Below are 21218 nucleotides of genomic sequence, written 5' to 3' on the forward strand. Positions count from 1 at the left end.
GCCGGTCTATTCACATGCATCGGCTGCAGGTGTGTGTGCTTAAAACTGAGCCCTGAATGGAAGAGGGCTTCTGCTGTCCACGGTGACTGCGGGTGGGGTCTCCCGGCAGCCTCAGTAATGCAGGGGTGTCACATGGTAACTGACTCGATCAGTCCAGAACCCCCAAACCATGAGAAAACCCCCAACCACGAGAAATGGCTACGTAGATGGAGGTGAGCAAAGAGGGCGGGGAGCCTGAGGGTAAAACAGTCTGGCTGAAGGGACAGAAGAAGACGGAGTGGCGACGTGTGTGATGGAGTTGAAAGTCCGCGTGTGTCGAAAAAAGGATATTGAATACAGAGACTGTGTGTGTGTGAGAGAGAGAGAGAGGAAAGAGTGCTACGGGGAGAGATAATAATGACATGCTTCAAGGGAGGGAGAAGGAGAGAGTGATTGCGTAAGGGGGGGGAGTTAGAGTATGTGAGAGCGAGGACCGAAGCGAATGAAGAGTGCCAGAGTGAAGGAACTGAGTGAGAGACAGGAAAGAGCAGTAAGCGAGAGCGAAGGGAGAGCGAACGGGATTAAATGCTGAACGAGATTGTAAGGGGTGACTATGACTGAGAACGAAAGCGAAAGAATGTGGGGGAGAGAAGGGAAAATGGGTGAGAACGAAGGGCGAGTGAAGGCAGAGAATGAGTGAGAGCGAGTGAGCCGGGCCCCAACCCGGGGCTCCTCCACGAATCCCACCCACCTCGCAGAGCCATCATTGCCCTCGGGCCCCTCCCCTTGGACGCGGCAGTTAAGGGAACAGCGAGGATGACCGGGAAACCAGTGCCCGCAATAAGGGCAATTTCACACCGAGATTAGACGCGCTGCAGCAAGAGGGCTCCCCGGGGAGGCGCGGCGAGGGCACGGGGAGGGGAGGGCTGCAAGCGCCGGGCCCAGAGGCTTGTGGGAGTGAGGCACGGGGAGAGTGATCCCAGCATACCAGAGTACTGCAGACTCAGGGGAGAAAGAGAGCATACTATACAAGAGTACCACAAGCCAGGGGGGCAAGTGTAATCACCGGCAGCTGCTGCTTCTTGGGGACGTAGTGATCAGTTTCGGCAATACGGCGGCAGAACAGCCATGGGTGAGCGCGGCGCAGGAGCTGCACAGGGGGCAACGTGCTGCTACCAGAATTCTCTTCCGGGTGGGTAGAGGAGGGGGAGGCAGGGACAGGGCAATCCCACCGCATACTTGTGCAGCAGATAAATTAGAACCGCACCAGAGGTGAGCAGGGTTGCACGCAGGGTCCGACGTGTGGCAGAGAGGACGAGCACACCACCGCCTTTCTCCAAGGCAGGCAGAGCAGAAATGCCTCGGAGAAAGGGAGCCTCATTTTCGGATTTGGGGGCGTGTTTTGCTGTTGTCTCCTCCCTGAGACTTCTCGCAAAAAACACGCCCCCCGATCCGAAAAGGACGGGGCTTCAACGGAGTGACTGGACCTCTTCTCCAGTGGCTGGCCTGCATTTAAGAGGCCAGCCAATGGAGAACAGGAGAGAAGAGGGGCGGGTGCAAGCCCCTCTTCTCAAAGTCACTCAAAGTCATTAAATCTCGCGAGCGAGACTGCGCAAGCGCAGCCTTCGCTAGCCGAGACCTAAAAAGGACGACCCTTCGCCATCTGGGCGCACTACTGTTTCACTCCAAACGAAATGATACAGCCTTCTCCGATAACAGAAACCCGTAGAGCAGTTCACACCCCGCACGTCAGGTGCAACTGTGGTCCAGTTAGAGTGAACCCGGGTCCAGGGCCTTTAACACCCGGTACAGCCCTCGGCAGCAGGCGATAAGGCTGGTTTAAGTTCTATACAATACATGAAGAGAACGTGTCCCATCAATGAAAGCTGTATACAATACATTGGGACACAGGCTACCCCCTCAGTAACGGACTACTAAAAGGGGAGGGCAGCCCCCACTTTTAAGTGTAGAAACAACGCCAGCACGTGACAGACAGATTAACCCACTCATCAAAAGCCGCCCACATTGAACCGTTAGAGCACATTTTGTACTCCGTCTTGGGGTTGAAGCCGTTTCGCCAGACTTCAAAGCGCCTCCAGCTCATTATCGCCATAATCCAAAAGCGGTCCAACGGTGTCTGTGATTGTTGGACCTCTCTGAGGAGTCTGTCTTTAGCTATCAACGCTGCGTTTAAAGCATCGTCGCTTGAGGCGTGAAACTGAAGCAAATTAAGGGGCGTTTCTAGGTGGGATCGCAATCTCCTCGGCCTCGACTGGAGTGTGAAAGCTCCTGATAAAGGGGTGTAATTGCAGGCAGGAGGGAGGCAGGGAGCTGATCAGGCGGAATGCTTCCCCACTCCAGATTCAAATCAGGCTGCCCCGGAGCTCTCTGGCAGAACTTCACTTTCATCTGCACGCGGCAGCCTGGCGGATTTCAAGGACTTCTGAGCGCGCACTGGGTTTCACTGCAGCTAATGGGGGCCTGCCTCTCGAACTGTGCCAGGCGGGGAGGATGAAAGGCGGATCCGGGGCTGCTATTAACAGTTAATGCAAAGACAGCACGGAGGAGTTCAGCACAGTCGGGGTTGCACATCTAGAGGGTCCCAAAAGCATCAACGCGCTCAATAACACCGAACATTAACATTAAAATGAACATTTAATGAAAACTGCGAAGGCAAAACTCAAAACAGAATGAAGAGGACAAAACAGGCAACCTCCCGATGGACAGGGGGCCGTGTGTACCCCTGCAGTGCTGTGCACAGCGGCCAGTGAGCCAGAGGTCTAGTTAGGCCAAACCAATCACCTAGGTGTCCAGCTCCGGTCCAGGAGGACCTGGCTAAGTAGTTCGGGCTGGACAGTTCCCATGAAGCACAGGGTCGAGACTGATTTGCATATAGCCGGGTCTAAACTGGGTGGCATGGTGAGCAAAAGAATGATGGATTTAGCCCAGATCTCGTAACTGGGGATGAATGTTTTGCATTCCATCAATTGTGTGTCTTTTGCTCTCTCACCCCAAGTGTGCCAGGTATGCCCAGACATGGGTCCCGGGCTCCCTGTACCACTGCATTCAAGCTATCCTGGCTGATGAGGAGTGAAACCCCAAAACCGGTCCTAGGATGCTTGTTTCCAGTCCAGGGAGGACCTGGCCTGGCAGTTCGGGCTGACCGCTCCCATGAGGCACAGGGTCAAGACTGATTTGCATATAGCCAGGTCTAAACTGGGGAGGCATGGTGAGCAAAAGAATTATGGATTTAACCCAGATCTCTTGACTGGGGGTGAATGTTTTGATATGTTCTGCATTCCGTCCATCAATTGTGTGTCTTATGTTCTTACTGTAACCACCAGCTATTGACATCACTGCCACTCAAGTTACCCTATAGGTCAATGCATAATAAATTGTTTTACTATAGCAGCCCACTCATGATTTCTACCACTTCTAAGCAAATTACTATTACTATTTTTAACAGAAAGTACTCCGTTTAATGGCCCCAGAAGCACAAAGTCCGAGTTGGCCTGACCATGTCAGCGAAAGAGCTTTGAAAACACAGAGCCATCTTGTTGGCAAAAAAAATCATATGTGAGTGGCCCTCCTGGACCGAAGCTGGACCCCCCCTCCCCCCCCCCCCCTCCCCAGAGCACCTCAGCCTTCCTGGAAAGAGATATAACCCCACCTTCCCCTCTACCATCTGTACCTCCACCAACGACTGTCCGACCCCCACAAACCAGCAGCCTGCTGTCCTCTGCAACCCTCATGCGTCCCTTCCAGCGCTGGGAAACATGTTCAGGGCTTCAATGGGATGAAAGTAGTAGAGGGTTTCAAAGGGGCGTGGCTTAAGTGTAACGAGGTATTTCAAAAGAGCGTGAACTACATATTTAAGGGGGTGGCTTAAAACATGTAAACTACAATCCTGTGCTTGCCATAGCATGCCACCCGACAAGTATTTCTGTGCTTCAATGTGAGCTTGGTTATTGCAACCAGACATACAACACAACAAAAGGCACAGACCCAAAACAAGCCAGATCTACTGGCTTTGCCAATGCTTGTTAGCTGTATAAGATGCATGAATAACTATGATTTTGCTGTGAATAATTAGAATTTAAAATGTTTCAACTCTGAAAACAGTTTGGGAATTAAAAATTACTGAGGTCTGTGGAAGCGATAGTGGTCTGTGGAAGCGACAATGTGGAAGCGACGGTGGTCTGTGGAAGCGACGGTGGTCTGCGGAAGCGACGGTGGTCTGCGGAAGCGACGGTGGTCTACGGAAGCGACGGTGGTCTGTGGAAGCGACGGTGGTCTTCAAAGGGTCTCAATCACTCCCGTTTTTCCCTCTTGCCACCTTCCCCGGCAGTCTCTCGGTTAGTCACTTACCGCCTTTTCTCTCTCCACATCTTTTCTGAAATCCTCCATGTGTGTATCCCACGCCTCATCCCTTTCCTCGTCAGCACCTTCTTTTCACACTCTCCTCTTCCTATGCTTGCTTACATCTTCACCATCCCCGTACTGCACCCATCCGCCTGTAGGCACTGCACTTTCTTTTAATTTTGCCCTGTCAATATTTTGACTGCTGTGCTCCGCGTTCACGAATTTTCACCTAGAATCACAATTACCATACTTCAACACTGCTCTGTGAACTCTGCAGAGAGGCCAAGGATTGGATGAGCATGTATTCTGAACACTTTTGGCGACTGCCTTAAGCCTCAACTCCAGCGCTCTGCTCTCTATCATGCTCGGTCATACAAACCTGAACTCACACAGACACCTAGAGGCAACCCAGTTCAGAGTACGCACTTTAAAGGAGTAACATGCGGCATGAAAAAAACCACAGAAACACAACATTCCTGAAAAGGCAAACACTCATAGGGAATGAAAGATGAAGTGTTAAACAAATGAAACCCAGTTTACCGAACTTTTTTTTTTTTTACAGTTTTTGTTCAGAAATTGACCAGTGGTTTGACTGTAAAGTTAAGGAAATGAATATAGGCAGTGCCACTCAAATTATGTGGCAGATGACCAGATTATGCAGCTGGGTTGACTAAATTATCTGGCAAGAAAATGCAAGTTATCCAAGGTAATGTGGCACATTTTCTGATAGAATCACTACATTATCATTTTTTCACAAGTTATAACTTTATGGGCAAAGGTTTAATCTAATTTCTGCTGGTTCAACACCCAACTACATTAGTAAGCACCTGAAAGATGACCTATTAACCTTTGCATTGGACCTTTCACAGGGCAGCAACACAGGTCGCTGTGATTTTTGTAACTTTTGATCCATTTAAGCTGAAAGCACTTTTTTTGCCAAAAACACAGCTGCCGCAGAATCGCATAACTCCAGTGACCATGACTATAGGGACCTGTTTCAATCTCAGTTAAATTACTTCCGGGTCTGAGACCAGGAGGGATCCGGCCTACTTTAAGCCCTGCACACAAGTCAACAAATGCAGTGGCCATTGGAAACAAGCATTTGCAATGCAATAGGTCTCGCATTTATAAGAGTTTGAGCTATTGGCATTGTAAAATTACAATGCCTTTTATTTATGTTTTGGTTTTAAAACAAATAAAAGGCATTGTCATTTACAATGTCAGTAGCATAAACTCGCATAAAAGCAGTGTGTGGAGTGCAGCAGTGTGCGGCGTGCAGCAGTGTGCGGCGTGCAGCAGTGTGCGGCGTGCAGCAGTGTGAGGCGTGCAGCAGTGTGCGGCGTGCAGCAGTGTGCGGCGTGCAGCAGTGTGCGGCGTGCAGCAGTGTGCGGCGTGCAGCAGTGTTTCGTGTAGCAGTGTGAGGCATGCAGCAGTGTGTGGCGTGCAGCGGCGTGCAGCAGTGTGCTGCGTGCAGCAGTGTCGTGCAGCATGCAGCAGTGAGTAATGCAGCAGTATGCAGCAGTGTGCAGCAGTGTGTGGCGTGCAGCAGTGTGCGGCGTGCAGCAGTGTGTGACGTGCAGCAGTGTGCGGCGTGCAGCAGTGTGAGGCGTGCAGCAGTGTGAGGCGTGCAGCAGTGTGAGGCGTGCAGCAGTGTGCGGCGTGCAGCAGTGTGCGGCGTGCAGCAGTGTGCGGCGTGCAGCAGTGTGCGGCGTGCAGCAGTGTGCGGCGTGCAGCAGTGTTTCGTGTAGCAGTGTGAGGCATGCAGCAGTGTGTGGCGTGCAGCGGCGTGCAGCAGTGTGCTGCGTGCAGCAGTGTCGTGCAGCATGCAGCAGTGAGTAATGCAGCAGTGTGCAGCAGTGTGCGGCGTGCAGCAGTGTGCGGCGTGCAGCAGTGTGCGGCGTGCAGCAGTGTGCGGCGTGCAGCAGTGCGAGGCGTGCAGCAGTGTGAGGCGTGCAGCAGTGTGAGGTGTGCAGCAGTGTGAGGCGTGCAGCAGTGTGTGGCGTGCAGCAGTGTGTGGCGTGCAGCAGTGTTTCGTGTAGCATTGTGCGGCGTGCAGCAGTGTGTGGAAAGCAACTTACACCGTTTTCCTTCTTGTATAGCAGGGACTGGAGAAAAGCAGATTTGACTCCAAATGTTATTTCATTAAATCTTTTTGCTTAAGTCAAAAAGGAGTTTATGCAATCTGAGATAATGCAAACTGTTTTTCCCTCAAACATCGTCTCATCTTTTACAGTTCAAAATGGGAGCAAAATGCATTTATCTTCTTCTTTATTTAAAATCAAAAAAATGAGAACATTCTATTTATTTCATTTGCTTTTTGTCCTGGTGGAAATATGCATATAATAGCAAGCAAAATATATGGCGTAAAACCTAGGTCGAATTACAGTGATGTTGGTTTAATGGTTCTGGTTCAATTTTTCACCGATATTTACAGATTATACAGTTAGCGTGTGTCCAGGTGCAAGTGTAAATGGCTACATTTCACCCCTGCAATCTATGTTATCTGGAAATGACTGGGTCAAAATTATGTCTGCACCAGTGATGGCTAGCCTCCTGTTTGCACATTTCCATCTTACAAGTAACAAAAATAGAGCCAAACACTTTACTCCATTTTTGGCCCAATGCAAACATCTTTCCAAAAACATGATTGCAGGAAAACCTCTTTGTTTAATTCCGAGTGAAGCAAGGAACAAATATCGTGTAAAATCAATGTGCAATTCTTTTGCACTGGTGCAAAGTTTACGTAATGTGCCACATGACAATCAAGCACCCAAACAAAGAAATAGGAGATTTGTGTCCTGCAAGCTGTCTGGGGACACTCCCGCGGGCTGGTTGTTTATGTGCCGGGCGTAAAGACACGGACAAGGAGAGGCAGTGAAAAGCTGGGGCAGTGTAGGAATGCAGCGCCCCTTTTTTTTTATAATGCAAGGTGTGCCGGCTTTTATTGCTGTGACCTGGTCACGCTGTGCTAGAGGGTCTCTCGGTTGTTTGTTTTCCCTTCTCTTATCAGTGCTTGGCATGTCTTCTTCCTGTGAGCAGACCATCCTGATTAGACAGGGCAGTGCTGAAGCACGTTGACAGGGTAAGCACACTCGTCTTCTGGCGTTGGGCGCCAGTCTGTGCAGGCTTTTAGAGGCGCTGTGTGTTAGGAACTGCTCCCGGCTGTGCGAGCAGCTTGTACGGTCAGGCAGTGCCCGTCAGCGCTGACGGGGTTCAGTTCCCGCAAGTCTAGACTTAAATCGTAGATTTATATATTTTACGTCTATATTGTTACAGCTAATGTGCTTTTTATTTTTGCCGAAAGGAAAACGATTAGCTTCTTTCGAAGTACTGAAAATAGTAGTTGTTGTGAAGTCCTGAGTGGTTTCTTTGCGGTTTATGATCCGTGAACTGCTTTAAGTTCTTTTTTTTTTGTACTGTCTGGAATTTAGTTTCTGTTGTAGGTTTTCCTGTCGACACCATTTGTTACATGGCTGCGGTTTCCTTCACGCTCTTAATTGAATATTTTGTCTGGACGTGCTGCGTTATCAGTTCAAGCTTTCGCATTTCACAGCAGATGTTGTGGGGTCTGTGCTATTCTTATACTTATAGATAAGTTGGTCTCTCGTAGCAAAGTTGCTGGCGTACATTTTTTTCAGATGTTTGCACATCGGTCGAAGTCTCACAAGTTATGTTTCCTAACCAGGTATAGTTAATCATGCAGTTTTCTGATGAGCCACAAAGCCAGCTTTAAATCTTAACTCCGTCCTTTTTTTTGGCATGACAATTCGTATTGTAATGGTCACTGCCCAGCTGAAAATATAACACAGTAACAAATAAACAAACAAAAGAAATTCTAACACACACACACACAACAGGAACCCTTGATCCCACGGACAACATCAAAGACACTGACGGCAGGATAAGAAAAGTCGCGATCGCGATCACATCAAAGCGGCCGCGAAAGTGAAAGCAAACAAGTGCTTTCAGGCTGCCAAATGGTGCGCGCGCCCGGCGCACATGCACTGTAGTTGGCGGCCTGAAAGCACTCGTTTGCACTTCCAAAAGTCGCTTACTATAAGTCTCGCCAGAGCAGCGCTAAAGCGCTGTCTCAGGCGAGACCTAAAAACACAACAGTGGTGCTTGAGCCATGCTCTTCCAAGGGGGCATCAGGAAATAAGCTTTACCCACCGGTAAGTGCTGACTGGACGCTGAAAGACAAAAATAGTTCACCTCTGACATGACATGCTGGCGTCCCAGCCCACATACAGACGTGACCTCATCACATGAGAGCAAATGATGTCCATGTTTTTCCCCGCAAAGTAACATCCACCCAAATACATGCATTTTGACAGTTCTCTGCCAAATCCCTTACAACACATGCTGTAGCTTTACTGTAAATTTCCTACACCCGGGGGTGTATGTTTGTATGGAAACCAGCTTTTTGCAGGTTTACTCCCCAATTTCCCCCCCATTTTGATTGGTATGCACTGGTGTAATGATTCTGAAACGCTCCGAGACCTGCTAATTAGGACTTGGAATGGTGAAGGTTTACAAAAGAGTCAAATTAGCCAGGAACGGTTGTGGTATAGGTCACCGCACTCCGAGTCGTTCCAAAGCACGGGTGCTCCACTCCCTGGTTTTACCTTCCAAAGAAAATTCAAATCTCAAATGAACATTTAAAAACAGTGCGAGAAGCACTCAGTAAATAGTACTACAATGTCCAAGCGTTTCAGGGCGAGATCAAATCTCATATGTCGACCAGAATAATTCATTTTTAAAACATTTTTTTTTTTAGTTTTTTGTACCACAAACTCAACCCGAAGGTATGGGAGCGCTTTACATCAGCACCAGTTGCGTTACATGAGGACACATTCATTTTGTTAGGCACGGGGAATTAGGTGATTTGCTCAGAATCACAGGATGTTGAGCGTCCCTGCCGAGACTCGAACCCGGTTCCCCAGCTTCGAGATCAACGGCTCCAGCCGTTAGGCAACATCCTCTCCAACTGAACAGGTACTCGTGTGTGGTCAGAACTGTATTCTTTATTCTCATCTTGAAATAGGAGTAAAACAGAGACTGCCAAGGGACAGCTGCCCTTCGTGCGCCACCCTGAGTGGGACGAGATACAACATGGCTCCCAGCCTGCCGTGGCAGACTAGAAGGGTACTTTACTTTTACATGTTCCAGCAGTAAAAACCCTAAATTGTTGTTTACTGTGGAAAGGCTGGAAGCCCCATTGGCAAGTACAGGGTTACAGGCTGCACCCCAGCTCTGCTAACGTCTGAATTGGACGACCGAGGTTGGTACTGTTTGGTATCAAAAGAACCAGTGCATTGAATCCGAATTAATGGTTAAATCAAATGTAATGTCACTGGTGACCCAAGTGCAACTTTAGAAGTTGCCAATTTTGTTGCCCAAGGTTTCCAGTGCTGATTTACTGATGTACACAGGGCTTGTCATGCAGACAGCTTTCGGACCTCCTGCGGAGATGTGCTAACGACTCCCAGGAAAGGACACAATAGGGGCATGCACGAGAGAGAGGTGTTACCTCCCTCCGACAGGAAGCCACACGGGTGCTAGCCCAAAAGGAGAGCATCAAAGGAGAAGCCACCTATGAAGGGCAAATGGATGACACTTCGAAGAGGGGCACTCTGTCTAGGCAGACAGGCTGGCACTGGTGACAGGAGAGGAGAAGCCAGTTGGCACCCCTGCTGGTGGGCTAAGGACCTCTGGGTGTCGAGAGAGTGGTCCCGCCATGTTGGGAGTGGGCGGACTGCTGCATCCTGGGATAGCCACATGCCACACTTCCCAGGAAGTGGTCACCAGGAGAAAGGGAGCTAGTGGTCCACTGGCTACTAGCTGCACCCTACCCTGAGGGCATTTTCTGAAGATAAATAAGGCACCCATGGCACCCAGACCTCAGCACTCAACCAACTTGGAACAAGGACCGAAGAAGGACTGTCCTGCTGCACCGAGGGATCAGCAAACAGAGGCTGCACTGTCGAAGACTGCACCTGCTGGACATGGTGGCTGCAAAGAGAGGAACTGTGCCTGTCGTGTCCTGCTCAGGGAGAAGCGGTCTCCAGAGCCCAGTCAAGCCAAGAGACTCGGCACGTGTGCTGGCGCTGTTTAAATGCTTTACACTTCTTCGTGTGTAAGCCTTGCTGCTCAGTGCCACAGCCACACAGGGTTGAGCTGAGGGTTTTATAGATGAAACCTACTAGAACTAAAGAGATTGGGAAGTGTATTACAAGGTGAGCCTGCACAACCACACCATATACCTAATTACCTAACAATGTAAAATTTTGACCTAAACACACTAACGGCTTACTCGAGGTGTGGGGCACTAGAGCCCTGCTCCCCTGTTCCTGCGATCCCCTCCACTAGGTAATAGTTTGGGTTGGTTATAACGGAGTTGTCAAAAAGCCTTGTAAACTAGAAGACTTCCCAAAGTCAGAGAGCCCCCTTTTCTGTTGGCTCAGGGGACTAATGCACCAACTGCAGAGACCCGCGTTCAGCCACATGGCCACAGATTCAAAGGCAGCCTTTCATACTTCATAGGTGGACAAAACGAGTACTATTGAGTTTGGCAACAATACACATCTGTTATTTCTGCACCAAGATGCCCTTCTGGGGGAAGTGCTTTTTACATACAAACACACATGTTCTGCAGTAGCTTGTACATGCTTAATTTGTTAAAAAAATAAACAAATTGCCAGGGTCCTCCTCTAAGAGGGAATCCTCCTTCTAGAATGTGAATGCTGTCAATCGACCAATCATAGGTAGCTTCGAGACTCCGGTCCATCTGGTATATGCAATGATTCTGGACATCAATAGGTAGTATCGGGTAATTGATTACAGTAAAATATGCATAGTTTCCAATAAGCTACCTATAGATAGTAGTGAGGATCACAATCCAAGTTGAATGCACAGGGATGGTGAACCTAGTCACTGTACTCCAAAGAGAAGAGTCATCACAAAAAGCATATGCCCATGACAGCACCGTCACGCAAATAGAGTTCAGGAAGGGTCATGTCACAAAGGAACAGAAACAAATAGTGCAACATTGGAGGCCAAGCGTTCACAACAAATGACGTGACGGGCAGCCATCTGCGCGTACACACATGCAGTGCAACGTACTCACCAATAGGGCTGACTTCCACCGTGGCGACCTCCAGCTCCTTCTGTTGTATCCGCTGCCAGGATCCATCTGCCCCCCGCACCCACTCCTGCACCACGCAGCGGTACTCGCCCCCATCCTCAGGCAGTGCATTGGAGACCATCAAGCGGTAAGCGTCACCAGGTGTCTTATCCAGGCGGACCCCACCGGTCCGACTACGGTCTACGTATTCAGGGCCGGGCTCAAGCGCCCCCTCGTGACTCAGGGAGAGAACTTCTTGCCAGGCCCCGCCCCCAGTCCGCTGGATTTCCCAGGCCACAGCCAGGTGTGTGTGCTCAGCCGAGGCAGAGGAGGCCAAGCACTGTAACTGGAAATCTCCCCCCTCCGTGATGTTGGGGGACACCAAGGAGCGAGACTTCGACCGGCTGATTCTCAGGGCATCCGGGATCACTGCGGAGAGAAGGGAGAAGCAATCACTATACATTCTCAAGACATGCCACGGGTGAACTCCGAAAGAAGGACGTGAATGAAGAAGGTTACTTATTAGGTCTCTGTGGGACAGGGTGACCAAAGTATTCTGAAACCCGGGTCAACTAGAACTGGTCACATTACAATGTCACATCAATTTAAATAGCCAAGTAAGGTACTATTGTCATCTTATACCATCAGCTCATCTTCAGGTTACCACTTTGACTACTTAAGATGACATGCACAGTCTTGAAAAGATACTAATGTAATGCGGGGGCGGCCTCCTCGTTTAATTAAGAGAGCTGGGGTTCCTGAGGGTATCAAACTGTTTTACGTGGACATCACTAAGAAAGATGGGTGGTGACCCTCTGTCAAATAACATCAAATACATTTTGTGGAACATAGTTTTATAAAAAGAAATAAAAAATACAAACAATCCACAATTCAACAGATTTGTTAACAAAAGCAAATTCAATTTAAACCAAAACGAGGTTTACCAGCAAACTTCAATACAACATGGCCACCTCTGGTTCCCTCTCTCTGTTGACAGTTAGTGGAAGATATTACTGATAACTAAAGCTGTTTTTTCCAACTCATTCTTTTGTGATCACTCCAATAAGATTTTTCTCCCTCATCAGTACCATATGACCTGTCTTTTCCTAGATCTCTCACTAAAACTCACTTTGCTATTAACTAACCAATCATATTGATGGGCTCTTCCTCACACTCACCAGTGGAGATGAACCAATCATATTGATGGGCTCTTCGTCATATTCACCAGTGAAGATGAACCAATCATATTGATGTGCTCTTCGTCACACTATCCAGTGTAGATTAACCAGTCATACTGATGGGCTCTTCGTCACACTATCCAGTGAAGATGAACCAGTCATACTCTGCAACGGAGACGAGCTCTTCAGTTAGAGGACACACATCAACTAACTGCATAACCTATTTGCTGAACACCATCTGTTGGACTTGGGTTACCTTATTACATTTAATAAGTGATAACTTTCCATTGGCAGCAGGTAAGTAAGTTGAGTTTCATCTCTAAATAAATGTAATTTAAAACGCTCTTTAATAGTAAATCGGATTTTAAGTCACAAGCCTGAAACTGTGACTTTTAGAAAGTTGCATTTTGTTGTCCTAACCATTTAGTGCCAACAACCTGTATCCTGGGTCACATGACGAGGTCCAGCTGGCAGTTTGTATTTGTGTATTACTCCCAGACAGTGAGACAAAAGGGGAATAGGTGTTGGCAGGATCGGCCATCTCTGACTTGATGGAGGGGATGAGCTGCTACTTATCACACTTGCACATCAAAGACTCTGCCTCAAAGACTCTGCCTCAGCACACTCACAAACGGTTTCACACCAGTCTATTTTGCCCCCAGACATGCTGGGGAGCAGGGGAGGGAGGCAGGAAAATCCAAGCACCTCTGGGGTAGAAACCACTAGAAGCTTCTCCTACTTCAAAGCTGGAACCAAGTACAAATATTGGACCCAAAGACCCGACTCTTCAGTACCCTCCTGGACCTCGATACTACAGAAGCACACCCTGCTGCTTGAGGCCTGCCCTGCTGGCTGAGAAAGAAGACTGGACCTGCGTCCTTCATCTCTGGCTGAAGTGACTCCACAGGTCAGCTGGCAACCTCCTGTTCAGAGATACAGGGACACAAGCTTGAGGCCTCCCTGCATCTTCCCAGCTGACCTGCTGCCTGGACCTGCAACTGGAACTGCCCGAGCCCTGCTGGCCTCCGCTGGAGCGAGTTTCTGATCCCAAGCAGTGCTCCTCAGGTCCTGGAACCTTGGTGTGGCATTAGTTGAACTCCTCACAGAAAAGGAGAAATCCTGAAGATCTGGGCTGTTAATGACCACGAGCGAGCCCATTTGCGCCAAGATCGTGCCACCCGTGCAGACCGCCAACACGAAGTTCTGGTGAACCTGAATATTCGCTCTACAGCGACGACTGGAGACACAAGAGCTGCACTTCATGCTACAGGATCGACAGCCCACAGTGACCGCTGACCCAAATCTCCAGTGACACCCAACCATCTGTGACACCCGGTCTGCTCTCCACTCTTCAGCAACAACCATCTGTGATGCTCTCCTTGCCACTCACGGCCCCCTCTACGGTGAGCTGGACTTTTCATACTAGACATTCGAAGGTAACTCCTTTAGTGGGACAAACCTGGTCCGAGTTTCCAGCCCACGCTCCATCGCAGTGGGCCTGAACTTGTGACTTTCATCTTATCTCACATGACCAGATAGCAGGGAGTGGTGCTTTGTGCTTTTAGGCACTATACCAATCATAAATCTTTAAAATTGTAAATCTCCGGTTCTACAAATTAGATTATTTTCGCTCTGGTGTCAAATAATTTATTGCAATTTACTTCCTAAAGTAGTGTGTGAGTTTTCTGGTGTTGTGTTTTCACATTATTAGCATTTGAAGTGTTGCTTAACCCCTTCGCTCCTAGGCCTTCCCTCCTCCCCCGTGCTAAGACTTTTTTTTGGCTATTTGGGGTAGTTTGCACTTAGGCCCCTGTAACTTTGACCACATAAGGTATACATGCCATATTTGCGTCCTTTTTTTCTAACATTATGGGGATTCTAAAGGTACCCAGGGTTTGGGGATTCCCCTGGAAGGGACCCAGAAATTATCCAAAATACAGCAATTTCTTTTTTTGGGGGGGGGGGGGGGGGGGGGTTAATGGGAAAAAAAGGCTCCAGATGAAAGCATCTGTTTTTTTCCCCTGCAAATGGTATAAAAAAAAGGGGTTGTGATGCTGAAATCACCATCTCCCCAGCTTTCAGGGACAAGCAGACTTTTGTCAGAAAACCAACATTTCTTTACACAGGTTTGGCATTTTTTTGGGACATAGCCTATTTTTGCTATTTTTTGTGCTTTCAACCTCCTTCCAGTTAATGATAGAAATGGTTAAGAAAGCAATAATGGATCCTGGAAAGCTATACATTTTAGAAAAGTAGACAAAATTCTGAATTCAGCAAGGGGTCATTTGTGTAGATCCTTCAAGGTTTCTTCATAGAAACTAATAGTTAAATATAGGAACAATTGAAAATTAGTTGAAAAAAAAACTGCCATTTGTGTCAACGTTTTCACCTGTAACTTCTTCTAATTATGACAGCTCTTTGAAAGCAATATACCGTTACATCCGCTGGACCTTCTTGGTTGTGGGGATATATAGGACTTGTAGGGTCACCAAGAACCAGAGGAACCCAGAGACAATAACTGAGCAGTGTCTTGCAATGGTTTTTTATTATATACCGGGTATATAGCAATTCTTTTGGGAAAATGTATACATGGAAAAATCGGTATGAAAGACACCTACGTATTTCTGAAATGGGAACAAAATATAGAGTTTAGAAACAGTAGATTTTTGCACATTTCCAAAATTGGGAGTACACATACTAGCATGAGAATTATAGATCATTTTTCAAAATGACTTCTTTTTTACACATGGTCTTTCATTTGGAAGGCAGAAATGCATCGAAAGTCAATAGGTAATAACAGTTGCTCTACAATTCTGTGTTACCTTAAGTCTCCCGATACAAATGGTACCTCACTTGTGTGGGTAGGCCTTGTGACCATGACAGGAAACGTCTCAAAACGCAACCTGGACACACCACATTTTCACAATGAAAAATGACCCTTTTTTAGGTCTCGCCTACGCAGAGCGCATGCACTGCATAGACCTTTAGCCGTCGTGCAGCACTTTTTCAAAGCACATAATCGTGCTTGTGGCGGCATACAGCTTGCAGGAGTGCGCAGCGGCGCACCACAAGCATGTGCTTTGAAAAAGAGCTGAAAGCACGCACACACGCGAGCGATCGCTTTTACTTTCCAATGCTTGCTGTTACTTTTGCGGCCGCGTCGGCCGCGCACGCTTCTCGACGTTACTTTTCTTTACACTATTGTCCCCTGCTCCTGCAACTGACCTTTCGCCTTGTAAATGACGCCATTACATTTCTTGATACTGCTGTCCCATGGTTCTGAAACTGGTCTTTTGCCTTGTACATGACGTCATTACTTTTCAGGCTAATATTGCCACCCTTCTATTGATCCTGACCATATGACGTTTAAATGACGTCATTACCTTTCTTGATAATGGTGTTCCTAGCTTCTGGTGCTGGCCTTTTGCCTTATAAATGACGTCATTACCTTTCTTGATACTGTTGTCCCATGTTTCCTTCCGGAGCTGGCCTTTTTGCCTTGTAAATGGCGTAATTACCTTTGAAACTACGATTGTCTCCCTGCTATTGATACTGGTCTGATTGTCTTTTAAATTACGCCATTACCTTTGACGCTGTTGCCCCTGCTTCTGGTGCTGGTATTTTGCCTTATAACTGATGTCATTACCTTAGACGCCACCACTCTCGCCCTGCTACATCTGCCCTCCTTTTGGTTTGTAAATAACGTAATTACCTCTGTAGATTCCATTGTTTCCCTGATTGTGGGGGCGGCCTTTTGTCTCGTAAGCGACTTTATATTTGAGCTGAGTAACTAGTTTCATTCAGAGGAGATCTATGGCCCCTTTTCCGGAAGCACCTCGTGTAATTATATATTTGCAACAGATAACATTTAGAATAAAAATGCGCAAGAGGGCGGGTCCGATGGTTACTCAGACCCCTTTGACTGAATGTGCTATGAATTAAAAATGGATGGAAATAGCAGGACGAGACAGCTCAGTACACTTCTGAAAAAAACACATGCAACAAACAACGCCACAGGGACAGATGGCAATTTCATCATCTTACTGACATAGTTACACATTAACATATCTTCAGATTTAGTATGTGAGGTTTTCTCGTGGGGTACTTTCAGGTACGTCAAACGTTTCTGTAAACCCCAAATGTCACGAGCACCTAAGTCAAATAAAACAAGCATTGGCATAGCCAACAGGTCTCGCCTTTGGGACCTTATAAGTGTTTAGCTATGCAACACTTGATGTTGTTGCACCAAGGATATTGTGCTGTATAACTAAACACTTATAAGGTCCCAACGGCGAGACCTATTGGCTATGCCAATGCTTGTTTTACAAAGTGCCTAGCTGTAGTTTTTGAACCCTAGCTCTGTCTTCACCTAGGGAAACCTAGCAAACCTATACGTTTTTGAAAACTAGACACCCAGGGGAATCCAGGATGGGGTGACTTGACTGGCTCGCACCAGGTTCTGTTACCCAGAATCCCTTGCAAACCTAAAAAATTGTTTTAAAAGAAAAAAACACTTTTTCCTCACATTTCTGTAGTGGAAAGTTCTGGAATCTGCCTGGATCCACAAAATTCCACCCACCCCGCGTTTCCCAAAGTCTTCCGAGAAAAATGGTACCTCACTTGTGTGGGTAGGCCTAGTGCCCGCAACAGGAAATGGCCCAAAACGCAAGGTGGACACACCACATTTTCAAAGTGAAAAATGACCCTTTTTTTGCAAAGTGCCTAGCTGTAGTTTTTGAATCATAGCTCTGCCAGCACCTGGAGAAACCTAGCAAATCTAAACATTTTTTAAAACTAGACACCTGGGGATGCCAGGGAGGTATGGCTTGCATGGATCCCTCAATGTTTTCTTACCCAGAATCCCCTGCAAACCTCAAATTTATCTGAAAAAAGTCACTTTCTTTACACATTTTTGTATGGGAAAAGTTGTGGCATCACCGGGCGGACACAAATTTCCTACCACCCAGTGTTCCCCCGGGTCTCCCGATAAAAATGGTGCCTCACTTGTGTGGGAGGCCCAAGTACTCCATAAACCATACCTCCCTATTTTCCCCGGGTGTCTAGTTCTCAGAAATGTGTGGGTTTGGTAGGTTTCCTTGGGTGCTAGCTGAGCTAAGACCCAAAATCCAGAAGTAGGCACATTCCGCAAAACAGTGTGCCTAGTGGGCTTTCTGCCGCCCTGGGGAGGAGGGAAATCGGGAGCTATTTCCCCAATATGCCCTCAAGGGGGGCAGAAAGACTGGCTATTTTGTTTGGGTGGGTAGGGACTTTGGGATGCCCATTCTGGGCGGCCCCCATCCCTACATATAAAAAAAAGCCAGCATAATCGCTGCCGCCTCGTGGGCTCTCTGCCCCACCCAGGGGGGGCAGATCAGAGGCTATTGCCCCTATATGCCTCCTGAGGGAGGGGGGGGGGGCAGAAAGATTGTGGCATTTTTTATGGGGGTCGGGGCATTGGCATGCCCATTCTGGGCAGCCACTGCTCCGATCTTCGAAAAATAAAAATCCCTGGTGCCTAGTGGGCTTTCTGCCCCCCTGGGGGGCAGATAAGGGGCTATTGAACCATCTGCCTTCCAGAAAGACTAGCATTTTTTCTTTTGGGTGGGGGTATTTTGAATGCCCATTCTGGGCAGCCCCCACCCCTACGTATATATAAAAAAAAATCCCTGGGGCCTAGTGGGCTTTCTGCCCCTCCCCCTGGAGGCAGATCGGGGTTATTGCCCCCATCTGCCTCCTGGGGGGGGGGGGGGCAGAAAGTCTTATTCTTACTTTAGGGGGTAGGGTGGCGCATAAAAAAATCCCTGGCATCAATAGTACTTTCTTCCCCCCGGGGGAGGGAGCTGCTTGGGGGCTACTGCAGAAAGATTGGAATGTTGTGGGGGGAGGGGTGGGGGCATTGGCATGCCCATCTTGGGCAGCCCCCACCCCTAAATTAAATGTAAAAAAAAAAAACTGCCGTCTAGTGGGCTTTCTGCCCCCCGCCGGGGGCAGAAAGACTAAATTTAGCCCCAACAATATGGGGGCAGCAAAGGCTCCCCCCTCCCTGTGCATAGTGGGTGGATCCCTGCTTGGGGATCGCCCCCCTGGGGCGATCTCAGAGCAGGGATCCACTAGGGAGGGGTACCATTGGAAAGGGGGGATTCTCCCCTTTCCAACGATACCTCTCTCAAGTGTTTCGGTGCTCAGGGGGCTGAGATAGCCCCGCGAGCACTGAAACACTAAAACTGAAACCAAGTTTCAGTTTTGTTTTCAATCTAATGATGACAGCGCGACATGAACGGGATCGTCATTGGATTAAAAACAAGTGAGGGGCCTCTGAGGCCCAAAATAAACAAGCATTTACAATGCAACGGTCTCGGCATTGTTAAAGTTAGAGCTATTGGCATTGCTCGTGACATTATTTTTGTTTGTTTTTAAAACATTTAAAGAAACGGCATTGTTATTTACAATGTCAATAGCTTAATCACTCTCAAAAGCGAGATTTATTATGCGAGCATTATTTGGGAAGTTTGGCAAATCCATAATTATGAGGAAAACGCTGCAGCATCGCAAAATGCCAGTGGCCCAGACTAATATGCATGATTAGTATGTGGATTCCATGCCCATTCCATCTTTGTCCTCTCTGCTGAAACTGCTGTCTGAAGTGTCAAATTTTATTATTACTAAACAAAAATCGCACTACCGTGCCAGGGCCAGACTTGGCGTTGATAATGATTGTTTGAAAAGGGAACTTTGAAAGGATACGAACTTGACCATTTCTGGTTTCAAAATATAAGAGAACACTGTAGAGGCATGCGTCTACCGACTGTTATATATAATTTGGGATATATTTCTTAATCTGTCGAGTTCAGCCACTGCATGATTATATTGTTGTCTCTTTTTGAAACTCATGAGCAGTAACATTGTCGTGGTGTCACTAGGGCTTCAAGTGGATGCTTTTTCAATATTATATACAAGCCACAGTTACTGCTAATTTATCTTATGCAACTAACAACGATTGACAAAGCCAATAGTCCTAACTTGTTGTAGGTATCATGTTACTTGTTGTATCATTATGCCTGGATGTAATGACAAAAGAGACAGCAAAATACAAGTCGTATAGACCCCGCGCAACACCGCCCCCCACCCCCACCCATTTGTTTGTATCCCACTTAAAGCCCTGGGTAGGATACTCAACAACAGGGCCAAACTGGAACCCCAAAGTAGGCCTGGCAATTATGTCGGACCAGCTGGAGGGTCATGGGGGAGGTTAACTGTGAAGCACTTTTGCTACAGGAAACGCCCGATGCCCGGGCAAGCCAGCCCGGCCCTGCTCAACAACCCCGTTCTCTCCCGCATTTACCTGTGATCAGGCGCGCAACACCCATTGAACTCAAAGGGCTTCAGCCCCCCCCCCCGTCGTGTGTGGCAGCCCGGGATGAGACCGCTTCCCGGGCAGACACAAAGCCGCGCCTGAGCAGTTCACAGGTCTTTAAAAAGACCATTTGCATGTTAATGAGGCCTCGCTGTTGCTTCACCCCTTCTAAGAACCCCCGCAGCTCCACTCTGCCTAGATTCAGCCCCCCCCACCCCCGAAATCAGCGCCACTCTGCCTACTGTTTAAAGATTCAGCGCCCCCCCCCCCCCAAATTTTCGCTTATCCCCCCCCCCCGAACATTAACTAGCAAGTGATTTCGCTGGTCACTTTTTCACAAGCTCTGAACTTTGGCAGTGATGTTTCCCCTTGATAGAGAAGTTTCAGTTTCTGTATTTGGATTCCATGCCCATTCCTTCTTTGTCCTCTCTGCTGAAACTGCTGTCTGAAGTGTCACATTTTATTAATACTAAACAAAAATCGCACTACCGTGCCAGGGCCAGACTTGGCGTTGATAATGATTGTTTGAAAAGGGAACTTTGAAAGGATACGAACTTGCGAGTGCTTGCGGCCTGAAACAACAAGCGAAGTACCAGCAGCAACCTCAGAGGACCGAAGTTGCTGCGGGACCTGGAGAGCAAATTACCCGAGTCACCTCGAGGTGCAGGCATTCAACGCTGACTCTACAGCCTCGAACGGCCGAATGTAAAGCTATCGGCTGGGCCTGCCGATTCCGGACCCGGACTGCGGAGCTTGTCGGATCCGCACTGAAGTGCCCTAGGGGACAGTGCGGGGACGTGCTGGTCCCGAGTCATGTAATAACCCGGACGGATTGGCCATTGCACTCGGAGGCTGTGGTGGAAGTACGCGGTTCGTCGCAAAATGGCGCCGAGTTGTAGCACCACAACATAAAAGGAAGTTAAGGAGGTCGAAGTACTGTTTGCCAGAGCGGAGACCATAGTCCAAGCACGGTTCATTGTGGCAGAGAAACCAGAGTTCTATAAAATAAATGTTTGTGAGGGAGGGGGTGGTTTTCGTAAAACGTGCCTGGCGCTCGGTAAAACAGCTTGAATTGTGTAACGATGACCCGCGAGCCGAGAGAGCGTGCACAAATGTTGATGTGAGAGACTGAAGACATTGAGAGTTAAAATCTGCAAGCGACAATTACTTTTATTTTCTTTGCTACATAAATGATCGAATTTAATGGAGGGCACCGAAAGAC

At 48.1% G+C, this 21218-nt stretch overlaps 1 protein-coding gene across 2 annotated transcripts in view; it reads right to left on the reverse strand.

Moving 5' to 3' along the window:
• Positions 1-21218, reverse strand: part of PTGFRN (prostaglandin F2 receptor inhibitor) — a 484819-nt gene that overhangs the window by 283515 nt on the left and 180086 nt on the right. For both annotated transcript variants that reach the window (XR_014967615.1, XM_085620984.1), the window contains exon 3: positions 11468-11893. Coding sequence is in view for 1 of the 2 variants with exons in the window: in XM_085620984.1 (XP_085477110.1) it covers positions 11468-11893 (426 nt within the window). In the remaining variant the exon portion in view is untranslated. The remainder of the gene's footprint in view (positions 1-11467; positions 11894-21218) is intronic.

This window comes from Triturus cristatus, chromosome 8, assembly GCF_964204655.1.
Source record: "Triturus cristatus chromosome 8, aTriCri1.1, whole genome shotgun sequence".
NCBI classification, from domain to species: domain Eukaryota; kingdom Metazoa; phylum Chordata; class Amphibia; order Caudata; family Salamandridae; genus Triturus; species Triturus cristatus.